Below are 19730 nucleotides of genomic sequence, written 5' to 3' on the forward strand. Positions count from 1 at the left end.
AATTTCAATTTTATTTGTCAAAATTTCAGTTATTAAAATAAAAACTATTGGTGTATATAATTTATCGAAGAATTTTCTATAACCATTTAATTAAATAGTATGTAAAATATATAGAAATTAGAGAAAGTTATTAAACGGAAACAATAGACACTTAATGAAATCTTTATTTTTGATTTAGTGTAAATACATCCGCTAACAGGCGAATTTTTTTCTTGTTCTGTCTTCAATTATGAAGGTATAATTAAGAAATACGAGGATATCACGGATTTATTTGGTGAAATTGCAAACAATGTATGTTATAATGTATTTATTTCAACGATTTATAACTTTTACGATTAATATAATTTTCGTTAGCATCGTATGCACTTTACATTAGATTGCATTATTGTACGCGGCCATATTCTTTGTACAGAACTGTATGGACTCGAATTAACGATTTCTATACATTGACGATTATCCGTTCGTTTCGAACTCTTCGATATAGTTTCACATTTAAGCAAATAGTATTTAACACATGTGATTTGCAATCCTGTGTAAAGCAAATACTTTGTTTAATATACACATCAATAATGCGGCTTCTCTTCTGTAATTGTCCTAAAACTAGCCGATCGGACAGTGACAATGCATTTCCTCGGTGCGAATAGTCGGAGCAACCGAATTATTATCAAATGAATAAATGCAACGAACGCTATACAAAAAGAAATGGTGTCGTCGGTCAAACATCGAAGTAAGCGTGACTGAAAACTACTACAATTAACGTTCACATGGCGCACATCATTTCACGGAGCGAATTGTTTCATCTTTTTTGTACAACTGATTGTTTAGTTCTATTGCTTGTAACGATCATTGTAACTCATTAAAACGACGTGTATCGGTACTAAAGCTAGTAAGCTATTTTGGAAACGATACATCACACAGTCCCACACATTCGCAACAATCATTCGTAATCCATGCATTGCATCGTATGCTAAAGGCAAATAAAAATGTTACAATCGTTTCAATTAAAAGCACATACTAGAGGAAGAAATCGGAGACAGTCAAAATATTTGATCATTATTCGACTTGATATAAGAATTCCAATTACATAAAAGTTATAGTTGTCATCTTAGATAAACTTCTATACAAAATGTCTCCAGAAGAAGACATTAACTCGGAACCTGACATTTATATTATATTGTGTAAAACTCAGTATAATAAAATGTTCAGTAACCTTTAATGAAGTCTCTATTTTATTTGAAGTACAAAATAACAAATTATTTTCATTTCAATTTTTGCCAATTAATCTTTAATGACCTTTCTTCGTATAAACATTTGCAGTCTAATAAAAATTGTTTGACAAAATGTTTCTGCATAAGTATCTAATATTCAGGTTCCATTGATTCATTTCAAATTAATCAATTCCATTAACTTCTTAAGATCACATTGCCCATTCCGCTTCTTGCCATGAATAAATCTCATTTCTATATAGAACATAAAGAGACGGAGAGAACAAGTAACATGATAAGAGAGGGTCTTTGATGAACTCAAGAATAATCAATAGATTTCCTCCCCCTTGTGGGTAGCAATTCTTCTAATATGTGTTGACGTTATGTGCTTTTAATTTACGAATTCTCGTCGGTCCGCTACGCAAATTGTAACGGTGTACATCAGTAACATTATTTCTTTGCTATTACACATTAGGTACCTACATGCCCGCTCGTTCACGGGGTATAATTTATTCAGTGCCGTTTCCTTTCTTTCCTTCTTTTTACTTTTTTTGTACAGGTCCGCGGAAGAATGAAACCCAACGTACATGGCACTAAGCAACATCATAGAACACGGATCTAGTAATCTTAAGCATACAAAAATAAATTATAATAATAATCATGTATCTCTGAACTTATACATGTACAGTGAATACTATATTATGTATACGTATATATATGTATATATTATATATATATATATAATATATATATATATAAATATATTTTAAAGTACACTATCCCTTATAGTTACTCCCGATTTAGGGCACAATTAAAATGCTCTTCTTTTTTCTTTCTTTTTGTAATACATAACAGAACATCTAGGAGAGTTGATTCTCGCACGCTCTGCGTTTCATTTTTTTGTTTAAATTCGCGCGTCGAGAATTGCCGTCGCTTCTTTCGGAATTGTGGGATATGTTTCTTCGTGTTTGTAAACAATTTCTTTCAAGAATAATGGAAGAATGGGGGGGGGGGGGTATTCGTGTTTGTTGTTCCTGGAACACGTGGTATCGCGGCTTTCTGTTTTGTGCCGTTGTTGGACACCGTTCAAACAACAGGCAAGAATACTGACTTTCCTTTTCATCGATATACTGTGTTGAGTTATTTATTTAAAATACGCCTAACTAATTGACTTTTTTCGAAAAATATAATACACTAATGGCATTCGGATCTCCTAGACATTCTTGCTTCACTAAACCCACCATTGCATCCGCTGGTGTTCGCTTTGGCTGCAGCAAATTACCTGAAAAGTTTATTATGAGACATTACTTTTGCAACTTAAATGAAGTAGGCATTTGCCTATTTAACAAATAAGTTAAACAGTTTATAATTATATTCTTTGATTTAATTTATTGAATATTTTATTTTGAATATATATTTATTTTATTTATTCAATACGAATGTAATTTATATTCTTCATATATTCATTACAGTATTCAAGTCAAACTATTTGTTTGCAAAGTTATTTCGGATATTTAACGTTTTTGAGATGTCAATAATTGGAAAATAGGAAAACTGACAGCAGTCATTCTTAGGGATACGATGGTTCTAGCGTTAAACAATATATTTCACATATAAAATGAGGAAAAGGAAATAGATACTCACCTACATAGTTTAAGAAGTTCAGTAAATTACAGACTTGTAAAGGCACAGGACGAGATGACTAGGAGTAATGTTGCCAAGGCTAACGTGGGTTGAGATGCAGCAGCTTTTTGTCCTTGAACTGCAAATATGATTAATTTATACGACATGTACGTTTACTTGTTAAAATAAATTACTTTATGTTAGATATTTACCATTTTCAGCTTCCTCGATTACTTCTTCTATAAAGTGACAGAAAAAGAAGAAAATTAATAAGATTATTTTACTCATTAACGTTATTACTTATGCTTCATTCATTATTAAAAAAAATAGCAACGTATCTATAGATTTGAATATTTCAATACTTTCGAGAGAATCATATCGTAAAATAAAGAAAGATTTCCATCCTTAATTCTTGTCCTATCATAAACCATAATTATCATATTGTTAAAAATAAAGATATTTAGCTGAGATTTCTGGCATACTTTTTCATATATCAAATATTTATAATGATGTTGTCATACCTCCCATAAATATGTACGGTTTCGAGGGTTGAGACCATCCGTATTCGTTTCTAGCTTCGAGAGTCGCTTCATACGATCCCGGCTGAAGTTCTTCGATCTCGTGTTCCACCGTAAATTCAATGCCCTTGCCGTTCGTTACTGTCGGTTTCAGAATGATCCAATTGGTTTCTCCTTTACGACGGTACTTCAACTATAGAAATTCAATATTCAATAGTAACGAAAAGCTTCTCCTAAACAATTCCTTATAAGAAAGAAACAAGAAACGTTAAGCTTACAACATATTCGGTGATAGGCGAGAAACTGTCCAGTCGCCATCTTAGGATTAAACCTCTATTAGTCTTGGCCGCCCCACCGCTTTCTATCCGTGCTTCGGATGGCGAACCTGAACAGTAAGAATTTCAGATTTAATAAATACTCTGATTACAAAGAGAATTAATTTTACTGGATGACATAACGTATCTCATATTTCAAGCGTATTCCGGTTGAGTTTAGACTCAAATATGTTTATTAAAGTTCTTACGTTACACTATTACCTAGTCATTTCTGTTATTAACACTACAACTACCGAACAGTGTTTGTGTATTATGAAAAACAGTTTCTTCAACCATTTTTGAGAATCATTTGTTACATTTTTGATAATTGCGAAAGAAGACGTAAGGAACGGGTCATTTTGACCCACATGGTAGTTTTAGTGTTAAATACCTTTATTCGACATTAATCTTTGTCGTAACTGTAGCAATTTGGAAGTTTCGGTCATTGATGACCATCGTGATAGTGGACGTGTTGAAAAAATACTTAGTTGAGTGGTTCATTATTTTTTAATCTACTTTTATTATTGCACTGACGCAGCGGTTAGAAACAGAACGAGGATATAGGAGAAGCTATGAAAAGCAAGACAATTACCGGTAAGGACAATCGACTTTTCAGCCTGTCCAAATTTGTTCTCCGCGACACACTTGTATTCGCCGAGATCCTGCTCTTTGGTGTCCGCGATTTTCAGCGTGTATAGCGGCTTCACTGTTTTCAGCTCTATCCTCCGCGGCTCCGGCTGGATCTCTTTCTGGTTCTTGAACCAGCGCACCCTAGCCGCCGGATGTGCGTAAACCTTGCACGTCAGATTCGACTCGACGTGGAGTCCAGTGTGCACCGAATCCCTTTCCACCTCTATTTCAGGAGGATCTATGAAAACAAATACGCGGTGTTCGTGTTTGATTCACTCGTTTGTGGAACATGGCTAAATATAGAGACGGCATGGACCACAGTCGTAAAGCAATACTGGGCCAAAGACTTCGGGTCTGCTTACAATTGACGACGACCGATATGACTTGCACGGGCGGCCTCTCCGAGCCGTCCTCCGCCAAGCAATAATACTCGCCGCTGTTGTGCCTGGTCACGTTCTTGATCGTCAGGTGGTTGGTTGGCATACCATCGTTCAAAACCAGCGATTTCTTTATCTGTATTCAACGAAAAAGGAGGTCCGTCGGTTAAAATTGCCAGTTTTAGGTCATCCGTAAGGGAGAAATTTCATTTCATTGTTTCGGGAGAAGAACATGAATTTTAACCATTTACACTCTTGAAAGGCGACCTTCGATCGTTACTTGATTTGACACGACAAAACTATAAAGTTTGATATTTAATATTAAAATTTGTATAATACATGAATGTATGAAATATTGAAATAAAATAACTTTCTTCTTTTATTTATGGACGATTTCTCTTTAAGCTGGTTCTAAGAAATGTCATCTATTGCTCGTTAAAGGACGATGAATATTTCTAGTGAAAGGCTTTCGAATGTAAAGGGTTAACTATTCATAATGGCACATGTGTAAAATTGTTCTTGGAGATCATTGAAGAATTTACTTCCTTATTGTTAAAATTTACTTGTTTCTACTTTGAAGATTCAACTATCAAACTTTAAATTCACATGGGTATCTGTAATTGTTCACTTTTCTATAATTGTTCTATACTATTCTATCAAAGAATGCTTAACTTCTCGTATTCACAATAGCACGATATTGTCTCACCTTGCGGTACCATTTTATTTTCGGTGGAGGTTGCATCGTAGTCATGCAACCGAGGACGAGCTTTTCACCGGCTGTGACTTGCACCGTGCTTCCGGGTGTTACGCGAATTGGTGACGTGTCAACGTCGATTATCAGCCTGTGCCTAATAGTAATGGCCGGTTTTTCGAGAATACTACATTCGTAATTGTCGGACATGTCGTTCACAGTGACGTTGTGGATCACCAAGGAGTTGTTCTGCAGTCGAACGATCCTTCTCGTGTCGTTCGTCACGGCGAACGAGTCGTAGTACAGGGTTTCATTGTTTCGTTTCCACGAGACGGCCACGTTTTCTGAAATATACGTGGCAAATGAAAAACAATGAATTACATATTAATATTCCCTATTAAAGCAATTATACTATGTAATAATAATATTATCTGATATTATGTCGCAATACGATGTACTTATGTATGCATATTAACCCTTAACGGACCAATGCCGTCATATAAACGGCATAGCACTTTTACTTACTGTGTCGAATGTCGTGTATATGGCGGTAAAAATCATTTTATTATTTTTATCACTATTATTGTTGTAGTATTTACAATTGACACGTTAAGTCTTGTGCTAGGTCACTTCTATGGATTTGTTTCCGCTTGTTACCTATGTTATGCTATTTCTTGCATTATGTGTAGTCAATACTTGCAGCAGGAATCAATAAAATATATAATGAATGAATGAATAAAGATGAAAATAAAAATTGATTTTCTCGAAATGTGTTGAGTGGTTGACTCGTGCAGTTTTTGAAATTTATGTGACTTCAAGTACCGAGAAGAAAATGCAAGAGGAATTCGGAGTGCAAAGGGTTAAAAACACTTACCTGTATTTTTCACGATACACGGCAACGAAACCGTGGATCCGTTCTTTGCGTGTATCACTTTTGGCTTGGACAGGATCTGCGGCGGTTCTGTGCTGGTTCCAGGTTCGTCGTCATCCTCGATCGGTTCGCTCTCGTAATCGGGAGGTGGATCGTCGTCGTGGTAATCCTCGCTCTCGGAGCTCTTCGTCGGCTTGCACCAGGCTGGAACAAAAGGAATCCCGTCACGTTTAATTAACAGCGGTTCGCGCGGTTCGGTGAAAACACACCGGAGATATCGCCGGTCACGTTCCATTACGCCGCGGTTGGTGTAACGTTCACTTTCAGCGAAACCCCTCGAATTCGCGGCGACCGTGACTCTCGCGCCGCGGCTTATTAGCATAAGACGACGTGGAAAGGGAGGAATTTCTGTACGAACACGGGACACGGGTAACCCGGGAACGATGCGACCGGATCCTCGGAAAAGATTCAATTAATCGAATCGATATTCAATATTCGAACCTCTTGTTCTCTGATTTCTTTCATAACTACGCTCGTTGGAATTGTTTTGTTGTTAATAATTTGCAAGAGAGGTTTGAAATTGTCAAACTTTTGAACTTTCGAAGCTTCAAGCTTTTAAACTTTCAAACTTTTAAACTTTTAAACTTTTAAACTTTCAAACTTTCAAACTTTTAAGCGTTCAAACCTTCAAACCTTCAAACCTTCAAACCTTCAAACTTCCAAACTTTCAAACTTTCAAACTTTCAAACTTTCAAACTTTCAAACTTCCAAACTTCCAAATTTTCAATTTTGCCTAACTGCAAAGGATTAATTATTATAGCTTGTTTTCTACAGTAATAGTTACAAATAAGAATAAAGACTCTTCGTGCTACTTTCATTAATCCAGTACAGTAAACTAATCGATTCGTATAACACAGTATTGTTCCTGCAGTTTCTCAAAAACGTATTGCACGAAAAGCAAATAATCAATTTTCTAGAAACTTCCTAATTTGAACCCTCAAATCAACTAACGTCTCAAATCGGAATGTGTATTCGACCGCTCATTCTATACCTTCCACATTCGTTTAGTCGCTTTAATCCAATTCAATTACATTGATCAATAGAAGGCACTTTCTTCTAAATCCACAAATTACTCCTCGGGACGGCCTGACAGCAGGGAGAGGCGAGGCGGAACGAGGTCGAAATTAGATTTCTAGTACACGACATGCGCTTAATTTCAGGGCAGCGTATGTAAGCACATCGTTTTCTAATAATATGTGGCCCCCGCGTGCTCCGGTCTTCCCGACAATGCTTTTCCACTCGTTCGCCGCGCTTTCACGCGAGAGCCGCGCACAGTTCTCGCCGGAACGGTTCCGGCCGAACAAAGGAACCGCGGGGAGGGGTTACGAAACGCTAGAACGAACGAAATAAGAGGTCCACACCCTCGGCCGCGTGTCTACACCCAGTTTACCCCGTTTTCTGGCACGCCGACCTCGTGTGTCCGGTCGTTATACAGAGTGTCCCAAAATAACACGTGCAAGCAACAACATGGTGACTCCTCACGAAAAAATAACAAAACCGTACAGAATACAATATTTTCATTCGACACTTCGTTAACTAGAAAATCGAATTTGAAAATTTGCTACATCTCAGATGAATCAAATTCGTGGAGTAACTATTACTATTTTGTTTGCATACAATTATGTTGACCTTTATTAGATTCAAGTGATATTTGAACTCGATTTTCTGAAAGCCTTATTGTGCATCTATTCTTTTATCTTATTGTCATCTATTCTTTTATCTTTTCAGGAGGAATCAGCTTGCAACCGTTCGTACGTTTCGACGCACCCTGTATACCTGGCGACGTTCGATTTTAACCAGAAGCCACGCCCTTATTAGCGAAAAAATATGGATTGCCAAGGGTTCGAGGGGCGGGCCGCTCTCGGACAACCACTTGTCACCGGAAGGACGCGCCGTCGTCCGACTTTCTTCTGATTTCGTTATGAACTCTTCCCGTTGGACACGCGATCTGACCCATATCGAGGAAAAAAAGAGGGAAAATTGAAGACCGGCTCGAAATTACGAGCGTCCTCTTTATCGCAACTTCCCTGCGCCGTTTCATGCTAGACCACGAGGGGTCGGTGGTCGGCGCTGGCCCTGTTCGAGATTTTCAGATTTAGAGCAGGCTTTTGATAAGGTCCGGCTGAATTCGAAGGCAGACTGAATTACCGCGCGCTTTGAAACGTTTGCAACCCTTTGTTTCGCGTCGATAACGTGTCGGCGATGAGATTAAATTCTGGTTTGCCGGCGTGGAAGGTTCCCGGGGACAGGCTGGTTCTGAAATAGGGGATTGTAATTTAGGTGTACGTTGAGCGAGTTTAGTTGTGATATTAAAGTCGATCGAACGTAACAGGTATTTGGAGCGGCTGGGAAAAGTATTAGGACACCTGCTGGTTTTATGGAGCCGGGTAATGTTGTAAAATAGTTTGATCTAACAGTTTTATACGCGGACTATTTAGAATAAAAATGCTTGCGAGTTATAAAACGCGGGGTTTAGTGGACCTTAACGCTGCTTTATTCTCTTTCCCGTTTATTGGAGGCATTAACGAAGAAATGGAAATTTATATAATGTCGGTCTTTTTAAATTCGCATAAATTCGGAAAGCGTAAACGTTAACTGCGATACTTGAGACACTTTTCGCAGCGTAATCTTTCCTTCAGCTGTGTAGACTGGAACGTTTTTCAACGTGAATAGATTGCTCGAAGAAACAAGAAATCTGTACCAGCGATAATTCTGCATTTACCTTAAAGGTTAAATATTGATGACAGAAACAAATAGTTATTACCCTGTCGTTAAGGGAACGAATAATTCTGATGTTTATTTTTAATTTCAAGTTTTGGACATAAAACATCGCAAACAACGGGACGATATTTAACGTTGGAAATGTAAATCTAAATTCAGTGCAATAAACATAGTCATTAACCTTGTTCGAGAGGAAGGGCAAAACTTTTTGCCCAATCCATTAGTTTCTACTTCAGATGTTTGTAACGAGCCTAACGTCATTAAGGCGTTCGAGTCTGGCGAAAATATTTATTCAAGAAACTAGCTCGTGGAAGGAAGCGTTTCAACGTCGCGTCACCGAATGCGAGATACGTTTAATCCTTTAAGGACAGGAAGTTTTTAGAATATTTAAAACCTTCAGTGGAGGAAGCTAAATTATATATAGAGTTTCTAAATATACGAGATACAAATTTTTGTACATACTTTCTTTCCTATCTAGTATCTAGTATCTAGTATCTAGTATCTAGTGTCTAGTGTCTAGTGTCTAGTGTCTAGTATCTAGTATGAAAGTTAATCGTCTTCAAAATGCCGACATTTGTCCCCAGAGGGTTAAGCCCGAGAGTGACCCGTGAATCTAGGTTAATGGCTGACCACTACGTGCCGATAGTTCAGTTTCTACTTAGCTTGCGAGCCGCGGTTAAGGATATCGGGTGGCGGACTCCCCTGGCGACGACCTAGAAAAGTCGCCACGGTGTCCCATTGTTCAATTTACTCTCACCATGGACACTTCCCGGCCGATCCTTCTCCTAGCTCGCATGTTCGAGTGAAATTAAGTTTCCTCGAGGGAAACGCGCCCAGCTGCCGGCGTTCACTGCGGAAATTGAACGTAATTCCTGCAGGATTACAATCCTCATCGCGACGCGATGGATTTAAATCGAATTTGCATATCAATTTCAATCGTCTAGCTTTCAACCGTTTGTGCGAGGTACTTGTACCAATAACTAATTAATTAAAACTATGAAGGCAGCGTACTTATATTATAAATATAAACATACTTCTACATAAACATTATATATCATATATTTAAATATTTATATATTTAATATTTAAATCGAAATATTTATATTAGATATTAAGTACTTATATTTATATAACCTTAACTGATTAGCCATTGCTCCCTAAATTCACCTTATTTTCTATTTATTTCGATTTAAAAAGATTAGTCAGTTATATGGTGCAAGAATCGACTCGTGAATTTTCGTCGTTCGGTTGGATTCGTGTTATGTTTTCCGAGAAAAACGAGTTTTCCGGCGCTCGCCGTGGAAACTGTATACAGCGCCCGCGGGATTACGATCGTTATTCAGCTGCGGCGGCTTTAAAACGATTTTGAGTATCGACTTCAACCACCTGGCCTTTAAATTCATTTCGAACATCGATTCCAGCTACTTGCAGTGGAGTTTAATCGGCGACTGCGTCAGCGTCTAATTAATTTTGCGATATTTAATCAGGAACGATCCTCGGGGAAGTAGTAAATGTACGTTATCCCTGCGACTATAGTAGTGGAAAATATTTTTGGTGTTTTCAGCGTGAGATATCAATCGTGCAAGTAGTTAGTTAGCTGGAAGTTTCGGTGGAAGTTTGTATGGCACTGCAATACTCATCCCTGGGATATTTACATTTTCTTTTCATACATGATCCCTTTCAAACTCTTGTCCTTATTATACCGATCCAGCCTGCTTACGATGCTTTTAAACGAAGATTAATAAACACGAAAATTATTCACCCTTTCAAAGTTAAACCAAGACACTATCCTCTTTTTGCCAACATTCAATCTTCAGAACACGAGCATTATTGGGATTTTATTGGTCACCATCGTACACCTCGACATATGGCAGTATATATCTCAACTTGCAATATTCGAGAATATCATAACGATTCGAACAGCGTCCGCCAACAAAAGGAGCGGACAAGAAAATAAAAATTCAAAGCCCAACGTGTCACGGAAAATCGTAAAAGGTACCACCGCGGAAAGTCGTTCGAAGAAAGCCAAGAACCGTGGCCCTTCACGATAAGGAAACGTTCGCGAAACGAATCGTCCGAGACACAGGAGCATTCGTAGTCGCGAATGAATATTCAAAGCGACCTTTCGTGAAAGCACGTTGTATACTACAGGGGGATCCGTTTCTCCTCGAGCTGCCGAAGTTACGAGCGCATTAAAACCCGGCGATTCTTCATCCGCCCGCAGTCCCATTTCGCTGGACAAAAGGTAAGGACATCTGAAAGCCGATCTATACGTTCGGCGATGTCCAAGGTGAATGGAAAGAAGCGGCAATACGCAATGCATCATAAACCAGGCATTCGAGTAAATGCAATAAAGGTACGGCGCAAGAAACTGGCCAGCCGGCGCGGTAACTTCATCAGGGAGGTCTTGCGAAATAGGAGGAAGAGAGAAGAAAAGAAAAAATTGAGGGGGAGCTGGGAGAGAGAAGAAAAAATTCTCCCGTTTCTCTCTCCTCGGCTGCGTTTCTCCGGCCGACCGGAGCGGGTCGCTCGGCTTCTATTGGGATTCAAGCGGCGCGCGCCGGCCAACACGAAAGAATAACGGACGTGCCTGAAAAACCGCAAAACCGTTTTGCATTAGGCACACGCGTTGCGGACGGTGATGTCATCCCGCTGTGACTCCGCATGTCCAAAAAAAGGGACCCGATTCATGCTCGCGATTCACTCGGAGGGTACACGTCATGCTGCCGCGTTATCCTTACGTGACTGGACGCTGGCCGTGGCCAACGCGGATGTAGAGATGCAGGATGATTGAAAGAGACGATGGCTCAGGGATTTGTCTTTTTTCATTGGCAGCACTGGTGAAAATGATACTGGTTTTTGTGTTGGTAGAGTTGCTGATGGTCGACTTGCTGATCGACTGATGTTTCGAGGACACCTAGCGATGAATAGCGATGCAACGATAGTTTATTGGAAGCTAGAGTGACTCATCTTCAGTGGTTAATAGGTTAAATGGCTGCGTATCATTTTCGAGAACTTTTGTCTGACAACGGGATGTATCGAGATGGTATTCACTGATTTTGATGATACTTCGAAACTGGTTGTTATAGAAATGTTTTGTATAAATGTGGTTTATCACGAATTGGTATTTGTCCGTGTTAAACAGGGCGGAAATGACTGTGGTAGTTAGGGGTGAGGCATAGAGTTATGGAATATCTTGAGAACAGCAGTTAGAAGAGTATTGTAAACGATGCAATTGTGTATTATTTAAAAACAAATCCAGATTCTGGGTAATTCCATTTGCGATTGGGACTTTCTTTATGTTATACAGTAGAATCTCGCTTATTCAATTTAAGTAGTAGACCGATAATCAAAATAAATTGAAACTTAAAACAAAATGTTTCAAAAGATGTTTGTAAAATTCAATGATACACATTCCGAGGTAGAATCTAAGGATCCAAATTATTGAGTTCCAATTTAACGGAAACTCTGAACGATCTAGATCGCGGAAAGCAGAGACTCGGTTAATTGAAGTCCTACTGTACCTTAAGAAGTATGCGTGCGTGACCAGTCTCGGCTATGATGAAGACGTGTATTTACCGTGGTATACCGTTTCACGGCAGGTTCCTCTACAACCCCAATAGATCAAACGGGGAGATTGTAAATTAGCGGGAAGATCAGGTGAAGGCGGTTCTACTAGCGACCAGAGAAATGTCAGGGTGCCGCTAAAGGGTGTAATTACCTTGGGGATGCGGACAGCGAAGCGATTTATACTGCGGGAAAATGTAATTTTACTCTCGCATTGCGGGGTGGTAACGGACAGTCTTTTACGTCTTCTGTAAGGGGTCATTTGAGATGTTCCAAATGGATTAACCCTTTCAGAAAGAGGATTTCTGTTTTTAGAGAAAAACGAGATGTAGCCTAAAAAAGATATTAAATACTATAATTACTCATTGTCGCGCAGTTCAATCTTGTTTACAATTTAATAACAGATTTCGTTTACTTGTCCGATATTAATTCTTTGCACTCGAAAGGTTTTCACTAGAAATATTCAACATGTTCCAATGAGATATAGGCGATATTCTTTGAAACTAACTAATGAGTTACTAACTAAATACAAAGATTAACGTTATACTTCTATAAAACTTTATAATTCTGGTATGTCAAATCAAGTGGCGACTGAGAATCGCTTCTCGGCTGCAAAGGATTAAGAAGTCAGACTATAAAAATTGTTTATCGTTAAAACCGCAATGTAAAATACGAATTACCCGTTAACAATCGAAAGTTTTCAGTTTCTCAGATTTACGAAATATGTTATCGTTAGCGAGGATCGTTGAGCGAAGGTAATCGATGCTTAATAACGGATTTCATTCGCTGAGTCACGAATTCAAAGCTAATCCGAGATTAAAGGAAATTTGTTTCGTTCACGGTTCGCCTAATTAATACAACACGAAATCCGTGAAATCCATTGGCGCGATAATCAACGCGATCTAAACGAGATACCGACGGAACGTGCAACGCAATGTAACCTTTCGTTCCGAGATCACAATCGATAGCCGCCAGTGTATCTATGAGGAACAAGCAATTAAGATTTATCGGCACAACTAACATTCCTAGCGTTTTGTAAAGTGTCGAATTACAACTGGGAGGCTGCAGGGAATGGAGTCGCATTGCGGATAATAGTTACCTCGGCTTCTAAGAATTTTCATCGAAACCGGTCACGGGTTACCGTTTACCTAATGTTTCGTCCGATATCATCTCTCGGTCCGCGGAAACGCATCGTATAACTACAAAAAACCGCTCACAGTTTAATCGAGAAGCAACAACGGCATTTTACGACTCACTTCCGCGAAAAGAAAACCGTTTGACTGTTGACGACGCCCTATTAAATTAAAATTAGTGACCAACGTAATGATGGATCCATAGGGAAGATTTTGAGGATTAAAACTACCCCTATCAACTATTTGCCTTTCAGTTGCCATTTATTGAATTTGGCCCAATAAAATTACGAAATTTTAAATTCAATATTAAATTTGGTATAATGTATTAATGCATGGAATATCGAAGTAAAATAATGTTGTCCCTTAGTTTATGCGAGATATTTCTTTACCTGTCAGAAATATCATTGACATTTCATCAGAAAGTAACGTACATTTATTGAGAAAAATATTCTCAAGTGCAAAGGATTAATATCATAAATTTTGAACAATTTTTAAAACAGCCAAATACCATCGTAGTTATGTAAAGTGGAAATAAATGTTCCAATTATTCCAGTTTTCCAATGTTGAGGTGATAACGGGTGATATCTCTCAGGATAATGGAAAATAATAACTGATTTCTGTTAATACGTTGAGTACGTCGATAACACGGTAAACTCGTCGACTTTCCCCCACGGTGCAACACTACCCTCGTGGAAGGGAAGGTTTGTCGTAGCAAACAAACGTTTTCCATGGGGGAGGAATGCACGATCGATAAGGGGGGAGACTGAAATCGTTAAGCTACGTCTTCCTATTCGTCTCCGTGGAAGATCCCATTCTCCTAAATTAAATGATTCGATGTCTACGAAACCGTTTTACTAGGGAGTAGTGAACAAATAAAATGCAGAAAGTAAACAATCGATGAACAGCGGTATATAAAGGAGATAAATTTTAAAACTAAACGTACTGCGACCGTTCAAATGACCGGTATTAAAATTTGATGAAAAATTTAGCGTTTTACGTTTAGTATTAATGTGAAACCCGCCATTTGGACAATTCTCAAGACGTGCTACACATCGATCTTCCAGAATTATTTAAATTTCACAACAGTAAAATTCCAATAACGGCGAGAATAATTCCAGGATTAATATATCAGTGCCGGAGCGCAGTGAAGCACGTTTGTACGTCTAAGTGACTCTTCCCGGTGCATTTTACGAGATAGTCATCCGCGAAGGTTTCTGAGGGTTAATTGAATCATATATGGTGGCGAATGATTCATAGCTATAAATCCTAGCAAATTCGAAACGATTATTCGACGAGCCAGGATTTCCATTTAAATGACAATGATTTCGTGAACGGCTGCGTTATTGGCAGACGTTGTTCCGATCGTCCACTTTGACATCCTCACGGTTTTGTCATTCAAAATTCAGGATTTCGTCAACGGTAGTTATATAAGATTGAATAATTGAATAGACTGTTCCTTAAATTTCATTGGAAAATTACTGAAATTTATAGAGTCGTATAAAAATATTCGTAAAGGAAATTTTCAAGGGTTTATAAAAATTCTGCAGTCTACAAAAACATATTTTCAGAAACCAGGAAAACAATTTCGAAGATAATTGCGAATATTTTTTGAAGAAAGAAAAGCTAAGGAGAAATCACTAGATTGTAAAATCTACGAAAATTTCAACATAAATCTAATCATGGAATAACACAAGAAAGTATTGCTTCAAGTAACCTTTTCAAAAGAAATGTTCCCGCAACAACGACGCAATCCTCTTTAAAATCACTTGAAACACCTTGACGTAACCGCAAACTCGATCAAGGCTCCACTCCCGAGAAACCGAGAAGAAGAAGACAGAGAAAAAGAGAGAAACTTATCAAACGTTCAAGGAACTCGCGTAAAAGTTTCAAAAGCGAGGCGTGCCGCGGGTTCCGTATATGGTTGTGGGACGAACAAAATTTCGTGCGCGGCTGTGATGAAACATCGTTTAAAAATCATTGTCCCCGATATCCAGCATTTCGTGAAACCGTGTTGTCTCGATATTGCGCCTGTGTGACCTCATGACGTACCGCCGGGCACCGGTTGGGTTTTAAGCTTCCTACACACGTTGAAACATGTTGGGATGGTATCGACTATCAGATCTCATGGAATCTGTATTACCTTGTTTCCTTTTACATCCCACTACACGTACCAATACCTAATCAGTTGTTATTATTGTATAAATATTTAATATGTAATATTAATGACATTCAATATTAATTATTTAATAATTTTAAGTAATATTCATGATATTTAATATTTATTACTTAATAATATTTAATATTAAATACTCGACATTAAATATTTATATTTACATTATAAATATACTACACTCACAGCCTTAACTAGTTCATTATCGGTACATTCACTTTACTGATCCTTCCATTGCGTTCATGACGCCAAACTTTTAATATAGATTCATCGATACAGAAGTACAATAGAACGTAAATTATTCTACCATGAGTTATCCAACTTTCGATTACACGAATGAGTCACCCAAACGTACACATTTCAAATACGTATCAAGCAACGTTTACATTCTAAAACACGTATCTTTCCTGCCACGAGCATTTCAGTGTCACGTTCGAATTTAATGTCTGCATTCAGGCCTCACCTATTTTTCTAGGAACAGTAGAATAAACTGACCGTTAAATATCCGTAAACCTAGTATCAGACGTTTCCAAAGAAATGTCCATGAATTCGGAGTCACGTGTCACAAAGGGTTAACCGATTTAGCCAATAAGAACGTCACGTATCCTGAAACCTTGGAATCGATGCATCGCAACATGTTTCAACGTGTGCAGGGGGCTTTAAGAGGGCCCCGTGTGTCGCGTCGCCGGGGGTCAATTCGGCCAATGGCACTCCCCGTTTTATTATCCCTACAGGGACAACAGACACACGTGCGTACGCGTACTCACACACGTAGTACGCACACGTGTGCAAAGGAAAACGGCTCACCGAACGGTGCACGTCGGGTTGTGCATTCCTTGGACCCCACGATCATCGACTCCCACCTCTTTTCGTGGTATTTCACCGGTCGCGCGTACTGACGCGACGGCGAAAGATGTTTACGGACGCGCACACGCGTACACGCGCGGCGTGCGTGAAAACGAGAGGGCCGGCTCTCGGAATAAGAGTGCGTGCCTCTTAGCAATAATAACCATTAAGGCGTGAGGGAATGCGAGGGTTGACGTCACCCATTCAACATTCGTGATCCATCGAACGTACTGTCAACCTCAGCCTTCGAAGGATAAATCCTGAATGTTAAATATACCCGCGGTGTGCTTGGGTGTTCCTTTTCTTCATGTCGGTGATTGTTGAAGGCTGCATTTGCGGAAATCATTTCATCGTCTATTAGGGCTTTGTTGCCGGCACCTAATCTGAATGTTAAACGTCGCTACGAACACTCGCGGAGGAAGTGAATGTTCATTTTCTTGTCGTAGGTGTTGAAGGCTGTGTTCATGAAAATAGTTTTTGTTGTTTATTAGGACCTTGATGGTGGGACTTTGTTTCTTGTTGTATATTGAGGCGTGTACGTTGTAATCTAAGATCTTATTTGTTTGTTATGTAGAATGATTGTTGGTTTTTGTCATGATAATGATCCGCGTTATGATAGATTTAATACATGTGTAGATACGTAAGTAAGTAGATAGATGAAAAGTTTTTGCCACAAGAAATCGAACGTCAGTTTCATTTAGATAACCAAATAGGACTAATTGTTGATTCGTATAGGTTGTAGATAGTGTATCGGATGTTTAATTGCATGTTATTGGGTTAATCATCCCCAATTTGTCTTATAACATGAATGGTCAAGTTATTTATAACATTTGTATAGTTGAATTGTAATTTAATATAGAATTATCAGCGAAATCGTTGTTCTATTATGCCTCGTACGTTTACGAAATCTATAAATTCATACGGTCTGAGATCATGCGATGGTAATAATTATAATTAATGAGTAAGTGTTACGACAATTTAATTCCCGGAACAATAACTCAGTAATATCGTGCTATGATAATATAACAAACGTACACGCAATAATGTAAATATTTTTCTTTTGAGTCATTCAAGCTTAGACTCACGGCGTTTCGTCACGGCAGCATTCTGATACGATAAAAGTGGCAATTGAATTATCAAGTGAACTGCAATAACCAAAAGAAAATGAAATAAAATATAAATAAATTATTGCGACACGTACGTTGTATATTAATCAGACGCTAAAGAAGTTAATTCTACTGCAATACTTCCTCGCGTGATTGCGTATTGTGGTTACTGGAGTATGATAGTCTTTCATATTCGTTTTCGCGCTCTAAATGTACCTTTTCTATTCCTCTGTGTCAGCGGTTCTCATATAATAACGACAACAGTATCCTATTGTCCAATTTATATTTTTTTCTCACAAGAAAAGTATTTTCTATTTATTTTTATACCTATATATCGTTATATTATTATATATTTCTGTTTATATATCATTATAACACACAAATAATTTATTCTTTTTCAGTTCAATAATTTTTCTATTCACACGCTCATTATAGGCATGTAATTGTAGGTGAATTCTACTTGTACATTTCATAAAAGAAGTTTCATTCTTTATGATGTATTAAAATATTATTCTCCATGTCATTTTAACCAAAGAATTTCACTTTCGCGAGGTCGATTGCTCCACATGCCAACGAAACCAACATTAACATTGGCAACTGAAACGGCGAGCCAAATAAAAGGCCATTTAACCCGCAGGAAATTGAAGTTGCATTTAATAAACCGTGTCGACCGGACGAATCGACCTCTTCGCAAGTCTTTAATATTGCGAAAGGAACTTTCCAAAATACTAAATCACACCGACACCCACTATGAATTTTATAGCCTACGGATTCAAATTTATCATTACTTAAATATTTGTCTCGTCTTCTTCCCGCAAAGAAGCGTTTATTAATAGATCTGACGTGTGACACTGACTTAAATACAATTTAGCGATTCGACTGTAGCAGACGTTTAAATCGATGTACTTCTATTTTGAGCAAACTTGGATTTTATGAACATACAATCAACATTCGCCGTTCTTGTTTTTCTAAGTATAAACCTACGTTTATGTCCTTTACAAAACGAATTATAAAGCGTATTAAAATATTATAATAACGGTTTGATATATTTAACACGTCGACTGCAACGATGGTTATTTGTAATTAGAGCTTGTAAATTGCTTGCGAATAATTACAACAAGGAACTGATATCGAATAAAAATATTTAATAACTTAAGCAACTAGACAATGGTGTGACGCAAGAACTGTGATACCGACTCGTTAAGAACTAACTTTAGCAAGATTTGTCTTTGTTACTAAAGAATAACTAACTATTATAAAAAAAAAACTCGAAATTCGTATGGCGGTCAACGTATTAATTCCCATACTATTCAAAAGTATTTTCTCTGATGCCTGGAAGATAAAAGAATAGTAAGTTAATAGCAAAATATAATCATAAGTATATTTTATTACTTGAACGCTGAATAAACAGAATTCATCAAATGTTTTCTTACTCGCTCTGTTTTTACAAACGGCGAAAATCGTTGCAATTGAATGAACGTCAGACGAAATCGATTAAAGAAAACGGTGGTAATACTCGCATTCTATATTTGAAACGTCCAGTTTCATCGAAATTATGATCGTCCGACCTCCACCTCGATAATCGGTGAAAACCGATACGGCAAACCTAATAAATCAGTCATATCCGATGAAGATTCTAATTGCATAACGGTTTCATGCTGGTTCTTCTGGCTAGTAGCTACGGTCATTTTGACATGGCGTGTCGATGCTTTACGGCAAGTTCTAAAAGTTTTATGGTGGCCGTTAGAATTTATCGAGCTTCTATTTTTGCATATTCACTTGCTCCTAAAGAAACTTCACCGCTGGTTGTTTCCGGCGAACAAAAAATCGTCGAACAATCACGCACAGTTTCGAATACGTCCCCAGCAGTCAATTAAGAAATGTTCATTCTATAATCT

The 19730-nt window shown here is 38.0% G+C and overlaps 1 protein-coding gene across 1 annotated transcript in view; it reads right to left on the bottom strand.

Annotated features, from left to right (window-relative positions):
• Positions 1-292: 292 nt before the first annotated feature.
• The window catches only part of LOC116427121 (protein amalgam), a 102016-nt gene continuing 82578 nt past the window's right edge, over positions 293-19730 (bottom strand). The window contains exons 2-10 of the mRNA XM_031977103.2: positions 6233-6433; positions 5374-5702; positions 4653-4803; positions 4253-4528; positions 3625-3731; positions 3350-3539; positions 3041-3067; positions 2850-2967; positions 293-2487 (exon numbers count right to left, since the gene is read on the bottom strand). Of these exons, the coding sequence (XP_031832963.1) occupies positions 2876-2967; positions 3041-3067; positions 3350-3539; positions 3625-3731; positions 4253-4528; positions 4653-4803; positions 5374-5702; positions 6233-6433 (1373 nt within the window). The 3' untranslated portion in view covers positions 293-2487; positions 2850-2875. The remainder of the gene's footprint in view (positions 2488-2849; positions 2968-3040; positions 3068-3349; positions 3540-3624; positions 3732-4252; positions 4529-4652; positions 4804-5373; positions 5703-6232; positions 6434-19730) is intronic.

The sequence above is a fragment of the Nomia melanderi genome, chromosome 6, assembly GCF_051020985.1.
Source record: "Nomia melanderi isolate GNS246 chromosome 6, iyNomMela1, whole genome shotgun sequence".
Taxonomy (NCBI): Eukaryota; Metazoa; Arthropoda; class Insecta; order Hymenoptera; family Halictidae; genus Nomia; species Nomia melanderi.